Here is a 20462-nt window from a genome sequence, read left to right as displayed (position 1 = left end):
TCTCTGATTCTTCTTTTTTAGCATCAGTCAATTTCTTTTTTTCCACTGCTTCTAGCAGAGCATTTTTGTAGGGTGATGATGTGACCAGAGTCCTTTGTTTAAAAACCTTTTTCTTAGGTTTGGGCACAGGCCATATATCCTTTGGTGACACAGCAGTTGTCGACCGTTGTTGTTTTTCACATTCACCGGATGGACCTGCAAGGTCTAGGTCTTCAGTCGACGGTCGAAATAAGGTGGATGTGATGGGTTGTTGGTGGGCCTCGGTCTCGGGCGGGCTATCCTCATTTAGACTTTGGATAATCTCTTCAGGATCATCGACGTCCTCCTCTGAGTGTTCAAAGTTGTGCACCATTTGAGACTGTGTCGGCTTTATCTTTCTTGCTTGCAGTAGGGTTTTCCTTGTCGAATGTACTTCAGATGATGGTACAAAGTCTGCAGCAGTGAAGACATTCCTGTTGCATGAATACAATCCGGTTGTTTTAAACCCATTCACAGCTATCGACCCTGTCTGGCAAGCTAGGTATGCTTATCCTAGAAGCTCCGCAAAGTCATAGGGTCCCACTCGTTTTTCGCCATGTCGAATATACCGGCGTATTTTTCACTGTAGTGGTGTTTCAGTGGCCCCAGGAATGACTTGTCTAATGGTTGTAGCTTATGGGGCAAACTAATGATTGATATGAAGTTATCCCTCGCAAGATTCACAATATCTATGTTTTTTGTGTGGGAGTTGCGATCATCTAGGATCAGAAGTACAGTATCTCCTTTTGTTGGCTTAGTCTTCTCAATAAAATGGCGTAGCCAGTCTGTAAACAGATTTGATTGTATCCACCCTGAAGGGTGGAACCTACCAATCGCCCGTGGTGGAGCACCTTTCATAAGCAGATCTGTCATGTTTTTCCTTGGGAAAATTAACATGGGCGAAATGAAAGTGCCCCCTGCACTCATGCAACAGATGACAGGGTCAAGAGAGCCTCTTTCAGCTGAGCTAAGAGCTCCCACTTGTCTCTTCCCCCGTAAACCAATTACTCTAGGAATTTTACTCTGAACCAGAGATATCCCTGTCTCGTCGACATTGACAACTCTGTCGGCTGGGTATTTATGTTTCCTATACTCAGCTTCTAAGATATCAAAGAAATTGTTTACTGCCTCTTTATTGAATCCATTTGCTCTTGAAAATGAAGTTGCTGAAGGTTTCAATAAAGATAATACATCCTTGTGCCGCCTCATAAAGTGGTCGAACCAAGCCCTACCAGCCAATCCCTCTGTTTTTTACGGATTTTTGATCCCGTTTCTTACACAAAGTTGGTAAGCTATTCTGCGAACATCTTGTCTGGTGAGACCATAAAACTTGCTCTCCATCTGAAACAGGTACTCAACAAGCTCCATTTCTAGCTGGTCTCCCATTATAGTTTTCCTTCCCAGACGAGTGGCAGCTGCTTCTTCTGGTGGCTTGTCACCTCGAGCAAGTCTTTGCAGAGTCGGTCTTGGGACAGAAAATTTCTGGGAAGCCTTTTTCAATCCCATTTCTTTGTTCCTAATCGCATTTATTGCCATGACCATGTCATCGGTATTCCATTTTTTTCTTTTAGGTTTAGGTGCCTTGCTTAAACTCTTTCGTGGCATCTGAAACAATAAGAGTAGGAACAAAAGTTGTAGTGTATGTAATATGAGCTCCTTAAAGATGGTGCTCATATACCAGGCACAGAAGGAGGCTCATATTACCGACATCACCATATTGAATTTCCTCCATCCATAATCTATCTTTGTTACTGAATTATTTATCACCCACAATAAATCAAAACTTAAAACCTACTCTATTAGATTACTTAGCCTATTACAGTTAATGCAATCGAATAGTAATCATAGTTAATGGCTAAAAAGTACCTTTAAAAGTTTCTTAGTTGAAGAAAATACGAACACCTGTTGCAACCACCAACACTAGCATCAACAACTGAACCAGAGTGCTCTAGCGGCGTAATAAGGAACTTAATACAGTGTTTCCATCGATTCCCACTAGATTGTGTGCGCTGTATGACCAGATATATTGGGGGCTCATAATACCTACAGGGCTCATATTACCACCTTTACCTCTACATACAAATGTGAAAAAAATTTTAAAAAATCATAAGACCAGCTTTGCTGATCAATAGCTGAAAATTGGCATTTAGTTGAATGTCAATTCAAACACAATCTGGAGGAAAGTGTTTACTGTATATACTTGAACTCTTAGATTGATCTGACTTCTGATTTTTTAATGCAATAGTCCATTTTTGTTTTATTTATTTGGATTTCAATGAAATCTAAAACAAACAAGGTATTATAACCCTACGATGCTGATCCACAAACGTGAGTCATTCAATGCAATTAATTAGAACATGACACAGTAATTATAATTAACGTTATTTACGAGATATTGCAAGCCAAAAGAAAACCAAAGAAGCCAGGGGTTAGAAGAATAACTAAATTGCCGTATGTGAATTATCCCCCGCCCAATGTTGCAAATAATCATTTGTAAGATCTGTCTTAGAGAATGTTTGTGACAGTGCTTACCAGTGAAATGATATACCATATTTTATGTGTTAGTAACGCGTGTACGAACCATCTCATATAAACTATTAATAAAATAGACTTAGAAAGTGATTTAAACTCTAAGATCCGAGCTCTAAGCTCGTACAAGCCTTAACGCTTGGTAGTGGTTGGGCAGTGGGTGATTCATCAGAAGTTGGATTCGAGTTGGTGGAAATATAATACATAAAATATGTAGCGTCTTGCTCGTGAATCAGAAAGTCCCATATCATTAAGTGTATGGAAACATCTTGATACTGAATACACAGACGAATCTGAACTAACCTAAAAATCTTAACGGAATTACTAAAAGTCTTACCGTAGCCGATATAATATGTTAGCAAAATATCATACTGAAGGACATGGGGGACCAACAAACAGAAAACTGTTTTAAGATGTGGGAGATTCCGTAGCTCTCCGGTTTATCTCGCAATGAAATCTATTAGTTTTTTGGTTTGTTTATATAATGCAATTTGGTAAGGGCGTCAAATTTTCATTCTTAGCTAAAGATCATTCCAAGATCTTTAATGGTGGAAACCATCTGGAGAGTGAAGTTTCTGAGATAATAATCGAAAAAAATTATTTTATGTCGCCAATTGAACGGCCACAGAGGTAACTCTGGAATCAAGAAAGCATGTGTCCATTACTCCATATCCATTTAAGTTTGCCGAGACCATGGTGTGGTTGATCTTGATAAAGGCCTTAGATAAGTCGATGTACACTGAATAAACCTCCCCACTCTGAAAGATGCTAAAACATATCCCGGGAAAAGATTTCCCTGGCACAAATCCATGATGGAACGGATTTACCATGTAATGATGTAACAAGTTTTATTGCTTTGTCTGTAATTATTCGGGAATTATCAAGCCGGTGAGAGATTATTTTACACCCTGTATATTAACAACTCTTCCAAGTAGTTTAAAGTTTAAACAAAAACAGTAAAATCCAGTGTTCATGTTTTAATTTTCGAGTTCTCAGAACCCTTCATCAGAAATACACTGAATTAATAACCCAAACCAAGAATTAAAAACATAACCGAAAAAGAACATTAACAAATAAATACCATAAACAAGAAGATTCCAGTCAGCTGTATGTGGAATATTTGTAAATGTTTACATAGAACTAAATATGTATATAAGAAAGAAAAGAGAATCATCTCAGGTTCAACCCACCTGGTTGCCTTAATTTTAAAATTAATTGATGTGCAATTTCAACACTTATTAAATTATCATATTAGCATTTTGATAGGGATTTGGCTCTAAATGGTAAATTCCTTTTAGGCCGAAGCAATTTTCTAATGTATTATATATATATATATATATAATTAATCATAATAATATATAATTATCATTATAAACATTTAATTATTAACACATACACACACAATATGTATCACTAGATAGAATATGCCATTTAGTAGCCGTGTGATGTAAGTATTGGTTGGAAAAGATTGAGAGAGATGTGAAGCAGGTGAGACGAACCCATTTCCTAGAATTCGTTGTCGGTATTGGAGGGGAAGACGGTCTGGCAGGTCCTGTTATCGCAGCTCCTCACAAAACAGGAAACGACCATGCCACTGCTACCGGTGGCCGGAGTTTGTATAACTAGCACACAGGTAATCTTTATGGTACGACTATTTATTTGACATTGCTATTTGACACTTGGCAATCAGCTGTTGTGGTGCAAGACGTTTTATGGTCGACATTGATCTCTACTAAAAACTACATTATTAAACATTTTTTATTCAGGCGTATCACTTGTAGGAGTTTCTACGTTGATTTTGAGTACATTATATATAGTATGTTTTTAATTTTTTAGAAAATAATCCAAAAACCACAAACATCGAATTATTATTGACGATAGTTGTGCTTAGTGGGAAATTTTACTTTAGAGAAGTGATAGTACTGAATTTCTTTCTGGTTGTGAACAACTGACAGTAGAGTAGTGCAATAAAGTTAGAGCTGGCCAAATATATTTGGAAGATTACAATCTTACTGTGATTTCTTGAACAATTAAATTAAAAAGCATACTGAGCTATTAATTTCATTCCTAATGGCTTTCTACAAGTTCTATATGGATGTACCTCAAGAACTTCTTTTAGCACCTTGTACAACAGAGGTACCATGTTTACTATTTGCTGAGAAAATCTAATTTTGTTACTTTAAAAAGATTGGAAGCATCAAAATCATTTTAAATTTTCAAGTCCTAAAACCATTTCTGATTTTAATGAGATGAGGACAGGTGTCACTTAGAGATTTATTTTGGGACCTTTACTTTTGATCAGATATGTCAATGAACATGGAAATCATGTTGAGTGTTATCTTGTTCACTACACTGACAAAAGTAGTGTCAGGACACTAGTGATGAATCTAAATTTGAATTTACTAATTTCTTCCAGGGTTTATACGAAGTACGTTGGACCCATTATTTACAATAAATTATCTCCAATGTTGATAAAACTAAGAATCTAATCTTAAGCTGGTGAATTAGGTTCGTGAAGTATTTCACTTCACTAGAATGCTCTTTCATATTATGTGTCATTCTTGGGTATTATATTATAATTAATTCTGACCTAAGGTGGGGAATTCTCAATTCGATTAGGTTTTCGTTAAGCTTTACAGGATGTTCTATTGTTTCATAGAGTTCCGATGAACGAGCAGTGTAAGACGTTGGACTTTGGGTCTGAGTTAGAGATTCCGTAGGTTTAAATCCTTTCTGTTACCATTGCACTTTTTACCAAGTACCACCGACGTTGTACTGTATCGACTCTCTCACTTATTTTGTTTGATAAGATCTCGCACAGGCCAGTGGTGCATGAGGTTTTATAAGCTGGAACTTTCTTTTCCTGGTGAAGGTTATCATATTTGTTTTTGATGGGTTAATCCGCAGACCTTCCACATGACACTTAATTCCGAAATATCCTAGAAGGAAGGATTGTACCAGGACATTATTTATTGACTCAGTCTTATGTCAGCATAGGATCATGCTCTATCACTCAGCAAATTGCTATAAGAATCATCATTGTCAAGACAATCAAAAAGATAGTCCTGGAATCTACCTGTATTAATTTTGACTTGGAATCCAAAAGTTGTCGGAGGGAATGTTGGATCGATTTCCCAACTAACGTAGGTTAGGAAAAAAAATGAAATGAAAATTCGTTTATTTAAACAGCCAAAGTTAGTAGGTTAGGAAGTAGGTAAGTTCGTAGAAGTGTGTATTCCAAAATGTCATCGGTAAGAATATTGGATCGGTCGGCTTGAAAGTCATAAATCATAACTTATAAAATCGTAAGTTTTATAAGTACATGTACCGTCTGAACATCGCATCCCTTATTTATATTTTAAAACTAGCCTACTGTCATTTTCCCAGACGAGTCTGCAAGGAAGGATTTAGCTTAAGGCCGGTCAAACGTCTGTAGGATGGTGTTCCGTACGGGACTGAGTAACCAAGTAAGATAAGCAAATACACGCAGGCACAGGCATAAAATGCACTACAGTTGCATATAGGTGGTAATCCAAGCAGCTATTTTGAATAGCAGTTAATTATTGAAGGAGTTATGGTGAACAACAATTTATTATTCAAGTACAGACTGGAAGCCAAGCAGATTGCATGTACTGTGTGAGCATAGCTTATCTATGGCATAAGAGTACTATTATAATATTTGTTATATCTTTAAGGTAATTATGTAAGTAATTGTTTACTCAAAATCAGCCAGTTCTTGGGGGATTATCGCAAAGGTAAGACTAAAATAGTTAAACGATTCCCCAGTAGTGTGATCTGAGATACATGGAGGAATGAAATACAGATAGGGCCAATGTGCTAAAAATAATTAATAATCTTACACTTGGTATTAAAAAATGTTTAATATTGTTTATTCAACTATGAGTTTTCAGTCCAGGGGAATCCGAAATAGCTGTTGTATAGAAGCTCGTATCAAGATTTCAGCTGAGGTGACTAGGTAATAAGGAGAAGAACATCTGCGGATAGTTGAGCAACACTTGAGATAGCGTTTCCTTCATTTTGTTTCCTGTTGAAGTATGGCTAACAAGCCCAATGCATAGCGATCTGAGGTCTTTTATGCTTTCCTAGCTATTAGTTCCAATCAAACTGCAAGCTACAACAGAACTCTGTTAGCTCTCTGGGGTCCACCTCTCTCAATTCTCATGGCTCAGGAAAGCCTTTCCTAGCCATCTGAGCCAGTTGGGAAACCGATCTAATATTGTGACCAATGACCGTTGGTTATCCAAACTAACCTGTTTCCTAACCAATGCTAGTTGAGAAACCAAGCCAATATTCCCACCATCGATAGTTGGGAATCCACACTTATCCCAACTAATCTGTTTCCTAACCAATGCCAGTTGGAAAACCGACCCAATATTCCCACCGACATCAGGAAAAATCCCATCTGCTCCCAGGGCTTTGAATGGTTTAAAGGACTTAATAGGCCATTCCATTCTGTTTTTTTGTGAAAATTTGCACCGCTTATCTTCTGGTCCACGCTTCTTCCCTGCGGGATCTCCAACTCTATTCATTTTTAGATATCCATCCTCTTTATTCAGTGATCCTATCAGGCCCCTATGTTCCCTCTGTAGGATTTATGTACTCTTAAGGCTTTTGGAAGACTTTCCAAGTCTTGACAGAACTTCCTCAATGATTGTCTTTTTGAGCTTCTTAGCTCCTTGTTATATTCTGAAAAAGCCTTTTTGTACACTTCCCAGTCATTACACTTCTAGCCTTTCCTCGAAATTACAACTGCGGTAGAAAAGCTCACACCTGTTTAACGTGGGGCGTCTGAGTGGCTTTTCGGTATTGCAGTTTCGAGGTGCTGAGCATCATGATCCTTACACGCGTGTCTCACAGAAGAGACGTTGATAACTCTATAAGATCCAGGCAAGGCTGCCTTGTTCTGCAAGAGTAGAAGATATTAGTACTGGAATAATAAAAGTGATTTCAAGGATGCCACTGCAAACAAGGTGGATGGAATGTCAAGAGCTCAGTGCATCTCTGTGGTTGGAATTGGGATGTCAGGTCAGTATGCCACTGCGATTGAAAATCAACTGGATGGTGAGAGATAAAAACAAATCAAAGTGCCACTGTGGGCGAAAACTGATGGGTTGCTGAAGGATCAACTTGCTGATGCAGTGAATCAGAACGCTCGGGTCCAAATGACTCGTAGCTGCTGTGACTGCTGTAATACTATCTTAGGGCGGATACGGTCTCTGGCTTGCTGTCTGGAGCATGCTGCTAGCTAGTGGCTATAGTAAATACTTTGGTAGTAAATACCAAACTAAAACTTAGTTTCATAAAATAGCAAAGAGTTTGTTTTATTACACATATATGGCACAATGGTTATTATGAGCTTAATGAAATTTTTGATATTTAAACATTTTTGCTTCACTTTTATTTATAACACTGACAGAATAACATTGAACATTTAACAGGAGCTAAAATCATTGTTTCACCTAGAAGTGTTATTAATTTGTAGGATGCAGGTCACCTCTTCACTGCAGATACTCCATCAAACAGGTGGTAGCGCACGCAAGCTGTTAAATGTCTCTGTTTGAAACCCATAATATTGGCACTTATTTTATTATATGAATATAATATAATTAGAATATAGTAATAGTTATAAGTAGAATCTATTTACACATACAGTATATAAATTAAACAATGAAGACAAGAAAATTAGACATCTAATTTGTTATTTGTATTTTTACAGGGAGCAGGATGTAGCTCATGGGCGAATGGTGTATCTACTCAACGCCCTTCTACATCTGCAACTCCAAAAAACCCTAACGCAAATCCTATACGTGCTAAATGTAAGTTAGAGGATATTTATACTTGCATGTTTATATATTTTTGTGTAATTTTTATCTCACTTGGATATATAGTATGTTGGATTAAAGTATATAATTTTAGCTGATTTTTAATATAAATGTAATGAACACATCATGTGATACAAAATCTTTGATATAAGAGATTACCATGCTGCTTGGATATCATTATTACAAACATTAACACATAATGTACATAAGCTACTATGTAATAGGACCAGATTCGTCTGACCGTACAGGATATATACACAGTTCAATGAAATGAATGTTTTAAAAGGAAACATCATAATAGTCTAAGTAAAAGCATAAGAGAATCAGCTCCTGAAGCATTTTTAAATTTAAAAAAAAGCTTGCACAAACTGATAAGATACAACTGGATGAATTTGAGAATGTAGATCTATCATGATCATTTTATTTTATTTCTGAAAAATTCAACTATTGAATGCTTGTAGATGTAAGAAAATAAAAAAACTACTTGAAAAAGTTAAAAATTAGAACCTGGAAAATTGTGGGAATAATAATTACTTAAATTGCAGCAACTTGCAGCAAATTGTAATTACTTTTGCAGCAAAAAATTACAACTGTATCATATTTTTAGAGGAGCATTTCTTTGGTAATCTTTGTATTTTGTATTTGGTAAAATTAGAACCTGGAAAATTGTGGGAATAATAATTACTTAAATTGCAGCATCCAACGAGATAGTTTTTTTTAATCTTAAAATAATTAATTCACTAAGAACCTTTGGCAAATATAGAAATTTAAAAAAATTCACTAGACAGGGCATCATGAAAATTAATATTTTTGGCACTATTTCTCAACCATTCATAAAGCTGACCTTTAAATGCTAAAATACTTTAAGAGAGCTATTGATAGGTGTAATGAAAGCCATACCATGGTATTTGAATGTTTTAGGTATTACAATTTTGAGATATCCTAAATTTGACCAACCAGTATTTAAAACAAAATTGAAAACATGAAAAATTACAACTGTATCATATTTTTAGAAGAGCATTTCTTTGGTAACCTTCAATAAAATTTTGTATTTGGTAAAATGTTTAAAGAGAAAACAGTAAAATGTGTGAAAACATACATTTTAGATCAGTCTGTATACAAGACATTGTGGTCAGGTGGTCTCACCCTGTATTTAGGTCGTTCTTCCAGCCAGTCCTGAGCTTGAGCTTCTCCCCACTGAGATTTTTCAGGTAATGCGGCAGAGAGTTGTATATCTTACATCCCGTGTAAGATAGATCTTACTGCGAGGTGTTGTGGAAGTATGAAGTCTGTTGCTCTCCCGTTGTTATATTGTACGCACATCCTCCCCATTGTTATGTACAATTTTATATTCATATGTTACTACTTTTTTTATACTGACACTATTTAATTTTTATATATAAACCCATGATTGTAAGCAGCTGCTGGTTTTCCATAAGGGCTCTGGGTCAGAGCTCCTCTAAGTAAAATCAAGAAAAATAAAAAAGTATAAATAATTTACTTCTTTAATGAACAAAACATTGTTATTACACAAAAAAATATACCGGGTGAGTTTTTTAAAGTGATCCAATAGCTAACTTTTTAATTACACACTTTAAATTTGGAACTTGCTCAATTTTAAGTTTCACTCAGGAATACAAGTTCAAATCAAATTTTTGAAGTGCTGCCCTTCTGCCTCAATGCACTTTCTGACTCGTTGCACATGCACTCTTTGTACCCTGATTAAAACGTCTTCGCCAATTGAGCTGCACTCGTTGCGTATCCTTTCACGCATGTCTTCGGGAGTTGTAGGGGGCGTGCGGTACACCTTATCCTTTATGGCTCCCCATAAAAAACAAAGAGAAAGGTTAGGTGATCGAGGAGGCCACGCTACCGGCCCACCTCTACCTATCCATCGCTCTTGAAATCTCTCACTCACCGCATTTCGGGCAGCTTGAGCGTAATGTGGAGGGGCGCCATCTTGCTCATACCACATGGTATTCAGGGTTTGAATAGGAACATCGTCCAATAGGACAGGGAGAGTTTCTCTGATAAATTCGGCATACTGCGGACCGTTGAGGTTTCCATAAAAAAAGTGGGGACCAATAATCTTACTGCTCAGAATGCCACACCACACGTTAAGCGACCATCGCCTCTGATGATCTGCAGTGCGCATCCAGTGAGGATTATTATCAGACCAATAGTACACGTTGTGCCTGTTTACCTCACCAGTACTCACAAATGTCGCCTCGTCTGAGAAGAGAACCATTCCTAAAACATGGCATTATTTTCAACTTCCAGTAGCAACCAATTGCACAATTGCAACCTACGGAGAAAGTCTGCATCCAATAACTCTTGATGTAAACTCATTTTTAAAGGATGAAATTTGGGCCGTTTCAATATGTTTACAATGTAAGTTTGACTTACTCCTAATCCATTACTTATTTCACGAGTTGAAAATATTTGGACAGTCATACAATGATGCCAAAACATCAATTTCAGCTTCTTCTTTTGTAATTCGCTTTTCACGTTGACGCTTTCGAGGAGCCAAAGATCCTGTAGATCGGGCTTGTTTTTCAAAACGAGCAAACGCAATACATGATGGATGTGGTCTATCAGGATACCTTGCAGCATACAAATTTGCAGCATCGCGTTTGTTCTTGTGACAGTCACCAAATATGAACAACATATCCACCTTTTCATCGAACGCCATAACTTTAGAGAATCAGGTTTGAATTTGATTAGAAATTCGACAGCTGGATAGTGACAAAATGCAACAATTAGATTTGTAAACAATGGTTCCAACCCAAATTCAGTATGGAACTAAAATACTCTGTCATATTTGTCAAAATATTATTTAATAATTAATCCACGTAGCTCCTGAACCATTAGAGATATTGAAAAACTCTCGATTGCAGAAATGTTTTATTTTTTAGAGTAGAATCTAAAAACAACATAAAATACAGGGTGTTCCATAAAAGATTTTAAAGTTCGCCATTATATTGGAAAATGGCGGATCTTCTAAAAATTTGAACTTGTATTCCTGAGTGAAACTTAAAATTGAGCAAGTTCCTAATTTAAAGTGTGGTGCTAAGTCGTGTAATTAAAAAGTTAGCTATTGGATCACTTTAAAACACTCACCCAGTATATCCATAACTTATCAATAGGTGGTCAGTAGACAAAGATATCTTTGGCTTCTTGTGCTTGCCTCAGCCAAAGCAGCTTCAGACGTAAATTCTTGACATTACTCCAATATAAAACAAATTTAACATTAGGTTAAATGCGATGACAGATTCCCGTTAAACAAACTTCATATTAACTGCATTTGTTGCAGAAGATTTTAATTATCCCAGTATAAGCTTACTGGTGATTGGTGGTAGATAATTATACTGCAACCTCTATATGCTCTGACCCTCCACTTAGCCCTCCTTTTATTAGTTCAGAAATAATATAAAATAACCATTTTAGGACCTAATATTTCAAAGATTTCCCAGAGGAGTGCCCCCAGCCCCCCTACTGGTCTGGGGATGTTTCCGTACCCCGAACTCAATGTGTACCGGACACTCCAGAGAAGATTTCCGGATGCATCACTGGTTGTTTTTAACATAACAGATTTCCGGGCTGTGTTAATTATAGTTTTGAACAGCTTTCTGGTACACTTCAAGATTGTTCTTAACATATTTTAAATTAGCAACACTTACATCTTTTCCTACGTTTACACCCTTATGAACCTGTAACTTATACTGCAGAAGGAACAGATTTATCTGAACTGAGATTCGTGATAAGACAAGAGAAATATATGTTAAAACTCAATAGTAACTACAGGGACGGGTGTTTTGTGAAAAGTATTTGACTTTGTTAGAATAAGAACATTAAAGTACACTCTATAAAAATTCCCTTCCTTTTCAAATAAATTCTTACTTAGGAGAAATTTTTAAATACCAAGAGATCATTTACAAAAAATACAACATTTTCAGTAAGGTTGAGAAATTATTATCACTTTTCTCCCAAGATCCAAAGGTTTTCTAGGTAAACTCTTAGGTAATGGCATCCAAAGTAAAAGTTCAATATTCAGGCCTCAGCACCCAATAATTACGAACTCAAAGATTTCATTATGAGTTGATATGTGAGTATTATCAAGGTTTTTCACCAGTTCTCACAAATGGTTTTGAAAACATACAAGTACTCATATCTATAAGACCGTGTGGGATCCTAATGGCAATTTAACGTTTTAACAATTCTCGTGGTTTTAAAAATTGTTATTAAGAGTGTCGTGATTTTTTATGGATTTGCCGCAATTAAGCTGCAAAATTTTCGTAAAAATCTTAGTGCATATCTAAGAGGTGATAAATACATGTACGAAGCTCCAAGTAAATCCGTTTGGTCATTGCTGAGATTTTGTAAAAATAAAAATTTTCAATAATAGCATTGCATTTCTTCTCGGATTTCTGCAGTTGTCGATGAAGTTATTAACAACTCGTCTTCAGCGTATATAAAGGACTGATGTGGGATCCTGATGTTAATTTCAATGTTTTAACAATTTTTAATATGATAAAAATTATTATTAAAAGTATCATGGATTTCCGCTGTAAAGCTGCAAAGTTTTCAAAACCTGATAAATGATAAATAAATGAATTTATTCCATCAAAATAGTACATTGTACAACACATAAGACTGACTTGGAATTAACTGACCACTTCTAGAAGTAATGTGGTCAGTGGACAACAATACAAAACATGATTGTTATCTGAGTCCAGAAAGATAGTACAAGTTGTTATCAGCCTGGCTGCTGGATATGGTTTCAACAGAAACTTTTCACTGCACACAACTGCTATGCTTAATATTATTTACAAGAGCAAATGGTTAATAAAAAATTATTATACTTATATATACTAAAGACTACAGAAGCTATGTACATATGAATAGTGAAATACAACATTACCTACATTATTGGAAATTTATATAAATATAGCCTATACATAATTATGTAGTATACTATTCGTAAAACGAGTTACAGTTTTCATTTAAAAATAATAAAGTTCTAAGCTTGTTAGAAAAATTTCTACTATTTACAGATAATTTGACTTCGAAAGGCAATTTGTTGAAAAAACTCGGACCCTTATAAAGAAATTATCTTTTAAAAATGGATTTATTAACTTTTGGTGTTCTGAACATACGACGGTCAATGCTTCTGGTGGCATAATTGAGGTCCGTTGTTCCCAAGTTACCACTTTTAATGTAAAATAGTCTCAGAACTTTAAAAACAAATAAATGCTGTAGTGTCAATATCTTTAATTGACAGAAAATGGGAAAGGAGCTATCCCGTATTCGTTTGTATGTTATAATTCTCATAAAATGATTCTGTAACATAGGTTACAGAATCATTTTTAAGACTCTTAAAAATGATAGGTTAAGACTCAGAAACATAGGTTAAGACTCTTAACCTTTTCTTAGTGTGCACCTAAGTGACAATACAGTGCATAAAGTTTAATGTAAATCTGTTCTGCAGTTTCAGAGATATGAGTCAATCAGTGTTTGGCTTTTACGTGCGTGTGTGTGCATGCGCATACACACACACATATATATATATATATATATATATATATATATATTAGTGTTAATGGGTTTACTATTATTTCATGTTTATAATTGTTTTATTTTTTGTAGCTTAAGTCTATTTTAATGTCATTATTTTATATCTTGCATTATACCTTACAAACACACACTAGTGCTGTCTTATTTTAAATTGCAATAATCACTGTCCTGCCAGTATTTAAAAGTTCATCTTGATCAATTTAATTTTGGACTTTTAATACATTTAAAACAATTATATTTGGATTTTATGACTTGGAGAAGCTATTTAAGATTAGATAGAAAGATTTTACTTGAAAGTTTGTAAAATTGAATGTTGCATGGTGGGTTCACTAGTCTAAACTTTTTACATTTACTGGTAGAAAAAAATTCTTTGGGGTTTTAAGAGTTTATTCTGCTTTTTTTACAGTTATGAGATCAGTCCAAAGTAGAAGATGGGTGAGAGTAATGAGAAGAAAGTTCCTTGAGAAGTTCGCTAGAATACAGAAGAAATCAAGAACTTTACATCACTTCGTTGTTAATGGACTGGAAATGCTGAATAATAACGAAGACATTTATTTTACTTTGGTAGCGTCTGAATTAAATTACCAATGCACTGTTGATATGACAAAAAGCCAAGATAAATATAAAGCATTCATTGATATTAATACTAAACCAATAAGTTTGGTATTTTTTGGTGAGGGAGATACACAACAGTCAGCAACTATAAAAGCAGCACAAAATGGACTCAATTATTTAGTTAACTTATGTTCAAAGTTTTAATTGCCATTTTATTATGTATATATTCTGGCTTGATCAAGGTTTTGAGTTTTTAACCTTAATGTTTGTTTGTATACTTTGAAATAAAGCAGAATATTTTAAATTACTTTTTATTCAAAAAATCTTTAAGGCTATATAATGTATATTTTCTGGCTTTGTCAGGGTTTCAAGCCTAATACTTGTTTGTATACTTTGAAATAAAGCAGAATATTTGAAATTAATTTTTATTCATACATTCTTTAAGTCTATGTCATGTATATTTTTCTGGCTTTTTCAAGGTTTTAAGTTTTTACGCTTAATGTTTGTTTGTATACTTTGAAATAAAGCAGAATATTGAAATTACTTTTTATTCAACAAATCTTTAAGGCTATATAATGTATATTTTCTGGCTTTTTCAAGGTTTTAGTTTTTATGCTTAATGTTTGTTTGTATACTTTGAAATAAAGTGGAGTATTTTTAAAGACTTATTATTCATAAAACCTTTGAGACTACATAATTATTAGTTGTCTTATCCCTGTGGCTTTTTATAGCTAGTGTTACAAACCGTTCAGGAGAATGTTTTGTAAAATAAGTGCAGACAGCCTGCATAGTATTGTTACTAAGTTCTTATCATGAGATAGATTAGTTCATTAATAGACCATTGTATAAAACTGATAAACTATATAACATAACAGAAGTTTTCCGGACACTTGCCATCGATCAGTGAAACAAAAAGAAAACAGTAACACTACGTTTCGAGATCTGCAATCTGATCTCTTCTTCAGGTAAATAACCTAGTTTGTAATCATTTGTTAGGTTAGTTATTTACCTAAAGAAGAGATCAGATTGAATATCTTGACACGTAGTCTTACTGATTTTTGTTTGTTTCACTGAACAATGGCAAATGTCCGGAAATATCCTGTTTCCTTCACAATCCTTCTATTGTCAAAAATAAACTTAAAACACAGAATATAACATAACATGTGCTTCAAGTTATTTAGATATTGATCGGATTGCATTGTATCTAATGGTACCCCTAAATCCTCATGTTCTGTGATCGTGATCATGCACTTGATCAAATCTCTAGATTGATGTATAGTTGTCATCTGGATTCTTCGAAATACCTTCCTAGTAGCTGGGTAATATCTTTAATACATAGATAGAAGTGTGCAGTGGACGGTTATACCTCACATGTAAGCTTGCTAAAATCTTTAATACAAAGGAACCCGCACCCACTGCAGCAATGGTCTTTTAAACTTATTTATCTCTTTTCCCCAATATTACAGCATTGGCAGTCAGTGAAATATCACTCCTGAAAATCTATTTGGTTGCCCAAATGTAATACAGTATAAATGTTCCCTAGTGAAAACATTGGTTTTTTTGTATATCCAGTGTATGTTCTTTTAGTGCCAGAGGTTAACCCTTCTGGAGACACTTTATATATTTTAGTAAAACATATGATAGCCAAAAGATATGGCATTAATAATATAATAAGAATAATATTAAAAAAATACTGATTGTAATGAATTATTTCTTGCAAAATGATTCAAACGACACATCTGTAAAATGTTTTTACTTCAAAATATATAATAAAAAAATAACATAATTTTTAAAATAACAGTACATTATAAAATTACATCACTACAGGACATCCCAACTAGAACACTTCAGAGCTCTGGTCATGTGAAAACAGCAAACTGATATCCCGAAGCAGGTACTGTATAACATATTTATACAACTGTATTTGTTTGTTTGTTTTATAGCTTTTGGGCAGTGCTTCCTTCTATAATACGATTCATTATTAATGATATAGTTATACATACATCAGAAAAAAGTTGTAGACTTGTTAATTATTTATTGCCCCTGTAACTGTAAAACATGTGCGATCAATGCTTATTGCTTTTAGCACAACCCGATGATAATTTCAATCCCTCTTTGGGTGCTTTTCTTAGTTAAATAAGTGTATGTGCCCCTGTAACTGTGAAACATGTGCGATCAATGCTTATTGCTTTTAGCACAACCCGATGATAATTTCAATCCCTCTTTGGGTGCTTTTCTCAGTTAAATAAGTGTATGTGTCACTGTGACAATCATTTTGTGAAAGTTTTGTTGTTGTTTGGCTTTCAGCGTAAAAAATGTGTTACATTTATTTTTTTAATGTGTTTTACTTTGAGAGAATAGCTTATAGGTATTAAAAACTAGACTCATAAGGTGAACTACAGTACAATTCAAGCAGAAAATCTAAAATAATGATTTTTCTGATTTTAAAAGTTGTTAGATTAGATTTGATGAACAGCTGTGCCGATTAAGTAAAAGTTGATATAAAACCTGCAGTAGTCGCATTGGTAAGCAATATGACAAATCACTTTTATGTCACTATTTTTGGCTGGAAATATTTTGAGCTATTTTTATTATCATTACTTAAGAGGGAACGGTGGCTACCATCAACATGTATAAACCCTGGATTGTGCACTCAGTGACAATAAAAATGGTCTATTGCCATCCCCACCACGGGTAGGGCAGGATATAAAGGCAGACGAGCCGAATTACGTGCATTCATTAAAAGTTAAATTATTATAGGTAAATATTATTGGAGGGCCGAGAGCCCAGTCGCACATCTATTTGAAGGGACCGTGTCGACAAGCGGGGCATGACAGTGCCCTGTCGAATATCTTCCGGTGCGTGCCAAAGCTGAGTACGGCCCTGGTGATATGCAAAGAGTAAAAAATAAAGAGTTGTATACTTAATTCTGGTGGTATTAGATAATTATATAACTATTATTCTAATATTAAATTTATAGCATCTACAATCAAACAATAATGGATGAATTGTGAACTTGCTACTCATTACATATTATTAACAAAACTGTTTTACTTAATTTTTGACAAATGCCTAATTTGGAAGTGATGCCTAATGTTGTCTTATTCTTAGCAACAGAGTGACGTATAATTTTATAGAATAATACTTGTACTAATTTTACAAGTTTCATGTCCTGTGAGTCTTCTAGATAACAACTGTTATTGGCATAGTCTTTATACAGAAAATTTCGATATATCAACAAAATAAAATTGTTTGTATTTATGTTAGTAGGACTTTGAATAATTTTAATGCTAAACAAATTGTACACAAATTTAACAATGTTTGAGGAGTGACAAATCAAAACGTGTTTTGTCACAGTTACTAAAATATTGGGAAATCACAAAAAATTGGTGATCATATGTTTTTAAGCTTTACATTCTTTAGGCTGCCTCATTATGAAGTTCATACGATTTAAATTATAATTAACTCTGTTTTTCTGTTAAAAGTTTCCTTTTTCTTTGTAAAAAGTGCTTAAATAAGTTGGACATAACACTATTTGAACAAACGGGTTGGACAAAACACGTTTTGTTTAAATTACTCAAGGACAAATCACGCTTTGATCGAACCATATCTTATAACCACGACAATGGATAAGGGGTCATTTAGGTAAAACCGTATAGTTTGTTCAAAAAGTGTATTATTTACATTGATTTTAAGTTGCCTACAGTTGAAAATTAAGAAATACATTGATAAAACTATTTAGCATTTAATTCACCTTCAAGAAATCATTGTTTATATTCTTATGGCAACCTCGTCTTCCAAACACTCACACAAAACTTCATCATTGTCATTGTCTTGATTATTTACTGCCTCAGTGTCATTGATGATTTTCTTGTACCATTCAAAGTATTCACCTGGTAAGGTCTCCCAGTCCTGTCTAAACATAATCTCTAACAGTTTTTGAACGTCCTTTTTCTTTTCACTTGAAATTGGGTGGCCTAAAAGAATCCCTTCTAGTGCGATATCCATTATCTTCTTGTCGTTTACTTGCTTTTTGTACAAAGTCACAGAGTTCTCTTCATTCATATCTTCAAAACGGTAGTTTTTTGTAGCTCTCACGCCAACTTTAATAACTTTCTTCTTTGTCACCAATTGTTTGTCTTTATTTTTCACTTGACTTGTCACAGTTGCTCTCTTGGTTATGAAAATTCGTTTCATTACACTAATTGCTTCTAAGTTCTTGAAGTACGTTGACAAGGATTTCGTATTCAAAGTTTGCCAGTCAATTCCAAGTTGTTTGACCTGTCCAATTTGTTGATACAACTTAGTGTAATCTTCTTTCGATAAAATTGTGACATTCTTTCTTAGAATTTTCTCTACTCTGCCAAAAATCCGGTCCGCAGGTAAAAAGCTGTGTCCTTTGACGGGATAATATATCTGAATTTCCTCTAAGGTTGTATTTACTGTGTGCATGTAAAACATAAGTGTGTGAAGTACTATGTTATTTTTATTTTGAGCACCGCACCCGTCACAAAATAAACGAAGTACAGTCTTACCGTTGAAGTCCATTGTGTTAAGATGATAAAAAAGTGCTGATGAGACCTCTGTGCTTCCTTTTCCAGATTGGTCTTCCATCCAAGTGTAAAAAATAGGGTCCTTTGTGGCCAAGTCAACTATTACCAATGAATAAAAATTCAATTGCCTTAGATAAAATGCTTCCTGAATGCAAGTTTTAGGCAGCGGCTGGATCTGTTGGAGATCAAAACATAATGAAATGGAGTTATCAGGTTCCGTTTTAATGTAGTCGTAAAATGCCTTTGCTCTCCTCTTGTGGATGGTTTTTTTCGGCCATTAACATAGCTTTTTCTTGAGAATTTGGTGGCGCCTGTTTCAATTTTTCTTTTATTAATAGGCACTGGCTACAAACATCAGACGCTGGAGTTCTGAAACCTATGTTGAATTCATTTCTAAAAATGTCTCTGAACATAGAAAAACTAACTTTTAAACTACCTTCTGCATCAGAAAGCGTTGAGTGATATGAATTATGTAGTTTTCTTATACTACACTGGCTGCTCAGATAAACCCTTTTTGATTTTGTTCTATTGTAATGACTTTCAGTTGCATGCAACCCTGATATAAATTCTCTAACCTTTTCTTTCTTTGCAATGCTTTTTCTACTTTTTCTATCTCCACCTCTATGTTCAGCGATTGCATCTCCAGAATTTACCTTTTTAATTATACTTGCTAGCCTAGTTCGCCCAAATTTGGTAATGAATAAGAAGTTTTCCTTGCAGACTGGAATACGTTTATTATTGATTACTGAACGAATAAAGTACTGAACTGAGAATGCATGTTTACCTGAACTTGGTAGCTAACTACGTTCCTTACGGGGCCTACGCCTCTTCACTGGCCTAGGTTGTACTAAACTGGAAACAATATTGTCTTGTCTAATTTTATCTGGGATTTTGTACAGTTTATCCCTGAGAATTTTGACATCTCTTGGCCTAATTTGACAACATATCAAATGTGATGTGTTATGTTTGCAAGGAACAAACAACACTGATCCAGTTGGAGCTGAATACCTTTTAAGCTTAGCTGCCTTAACCTTAGTTGTTACTTTTTTTCTTTTTCTTGAATCGTTGTTAATTAAGGAAACTGACACTCCACCATCCAACTCACTAATTGAAAACTCTTCCATCACTGAAACTACTGTTTATCCTTTTTAAAACACAAGTAAAAATGCCATAAGTTTTTACAGAACTCACTGTAACATAACCTCTACCACTGTGAAATCAACACAACATGGTCACATGACTCATTGAACCAATAAGAACACTTCGCTGACTGACTCCCATTGGTTGTTGGACAAAACATGATTTGATCCAAATGAGGGTGTGGACAAAACACAGTTTGATTAAATTCATGATTTTCCTACTTAAGTTACATGGGACAAAACATTTGTTG

General features: G+C 34.7%; 2 protein-coding genes across 2 annotated transcripts; both read right to left on the bottom strand.

Moving 5' to 3' along the window:
- Positions 1 to 531: 531 nt before the first annotated feature.
- On the bottom strand, positions 532 to 1227 carry LOC124369644. Its single transcript, XM_046827696.1, has one exon. It carries the CDS (start codon positions 1225 to 1227, stop codon positions 532 to 534), a length of 696 nt encoding a protein of 231 aa, XP_046683652.1.
- Positions 1228 to 7342: 6115 nt separating this feature from the next.
- On the bottom strand, positions 7343 to 10638 carry LOC124369643. Its single transcript, XM_046827695.1, has 2 exons — positions 10108 to 10638; positions 7343 to 7471 (listed from the first exon to the last, which is right to left on the bottom strand). The coding sequence occupies exons 1-2, from the start codon at positions 10636 to 10638 to the stop codon at positions 7343 to 7345; spliced, it is 660 nt and encodes a 219-aa protein (XP_046683651.1).
- Positions 10639 to 20462: the final 9824 nt, after the last annotated feature.

This window comes from Homalodisca vitripennis, chromosome X (genome assembly GCF_021130785.1).
Source record: "Homalodisca vitripennis isolate AUS2020 chromosome X, UT_GWSS_2.1, whole genome shotgun sequence".
Taxonomy (NCBI): Eukaryota; Metazoa; Arthropoda; class Insecta; order Hemiptera; family Cicadellidae; genus Homalodisca; species Homalodisca vitripennis.
This window is presented reverse-complemented; position numbering and strand designations above follow the sequence as displayed.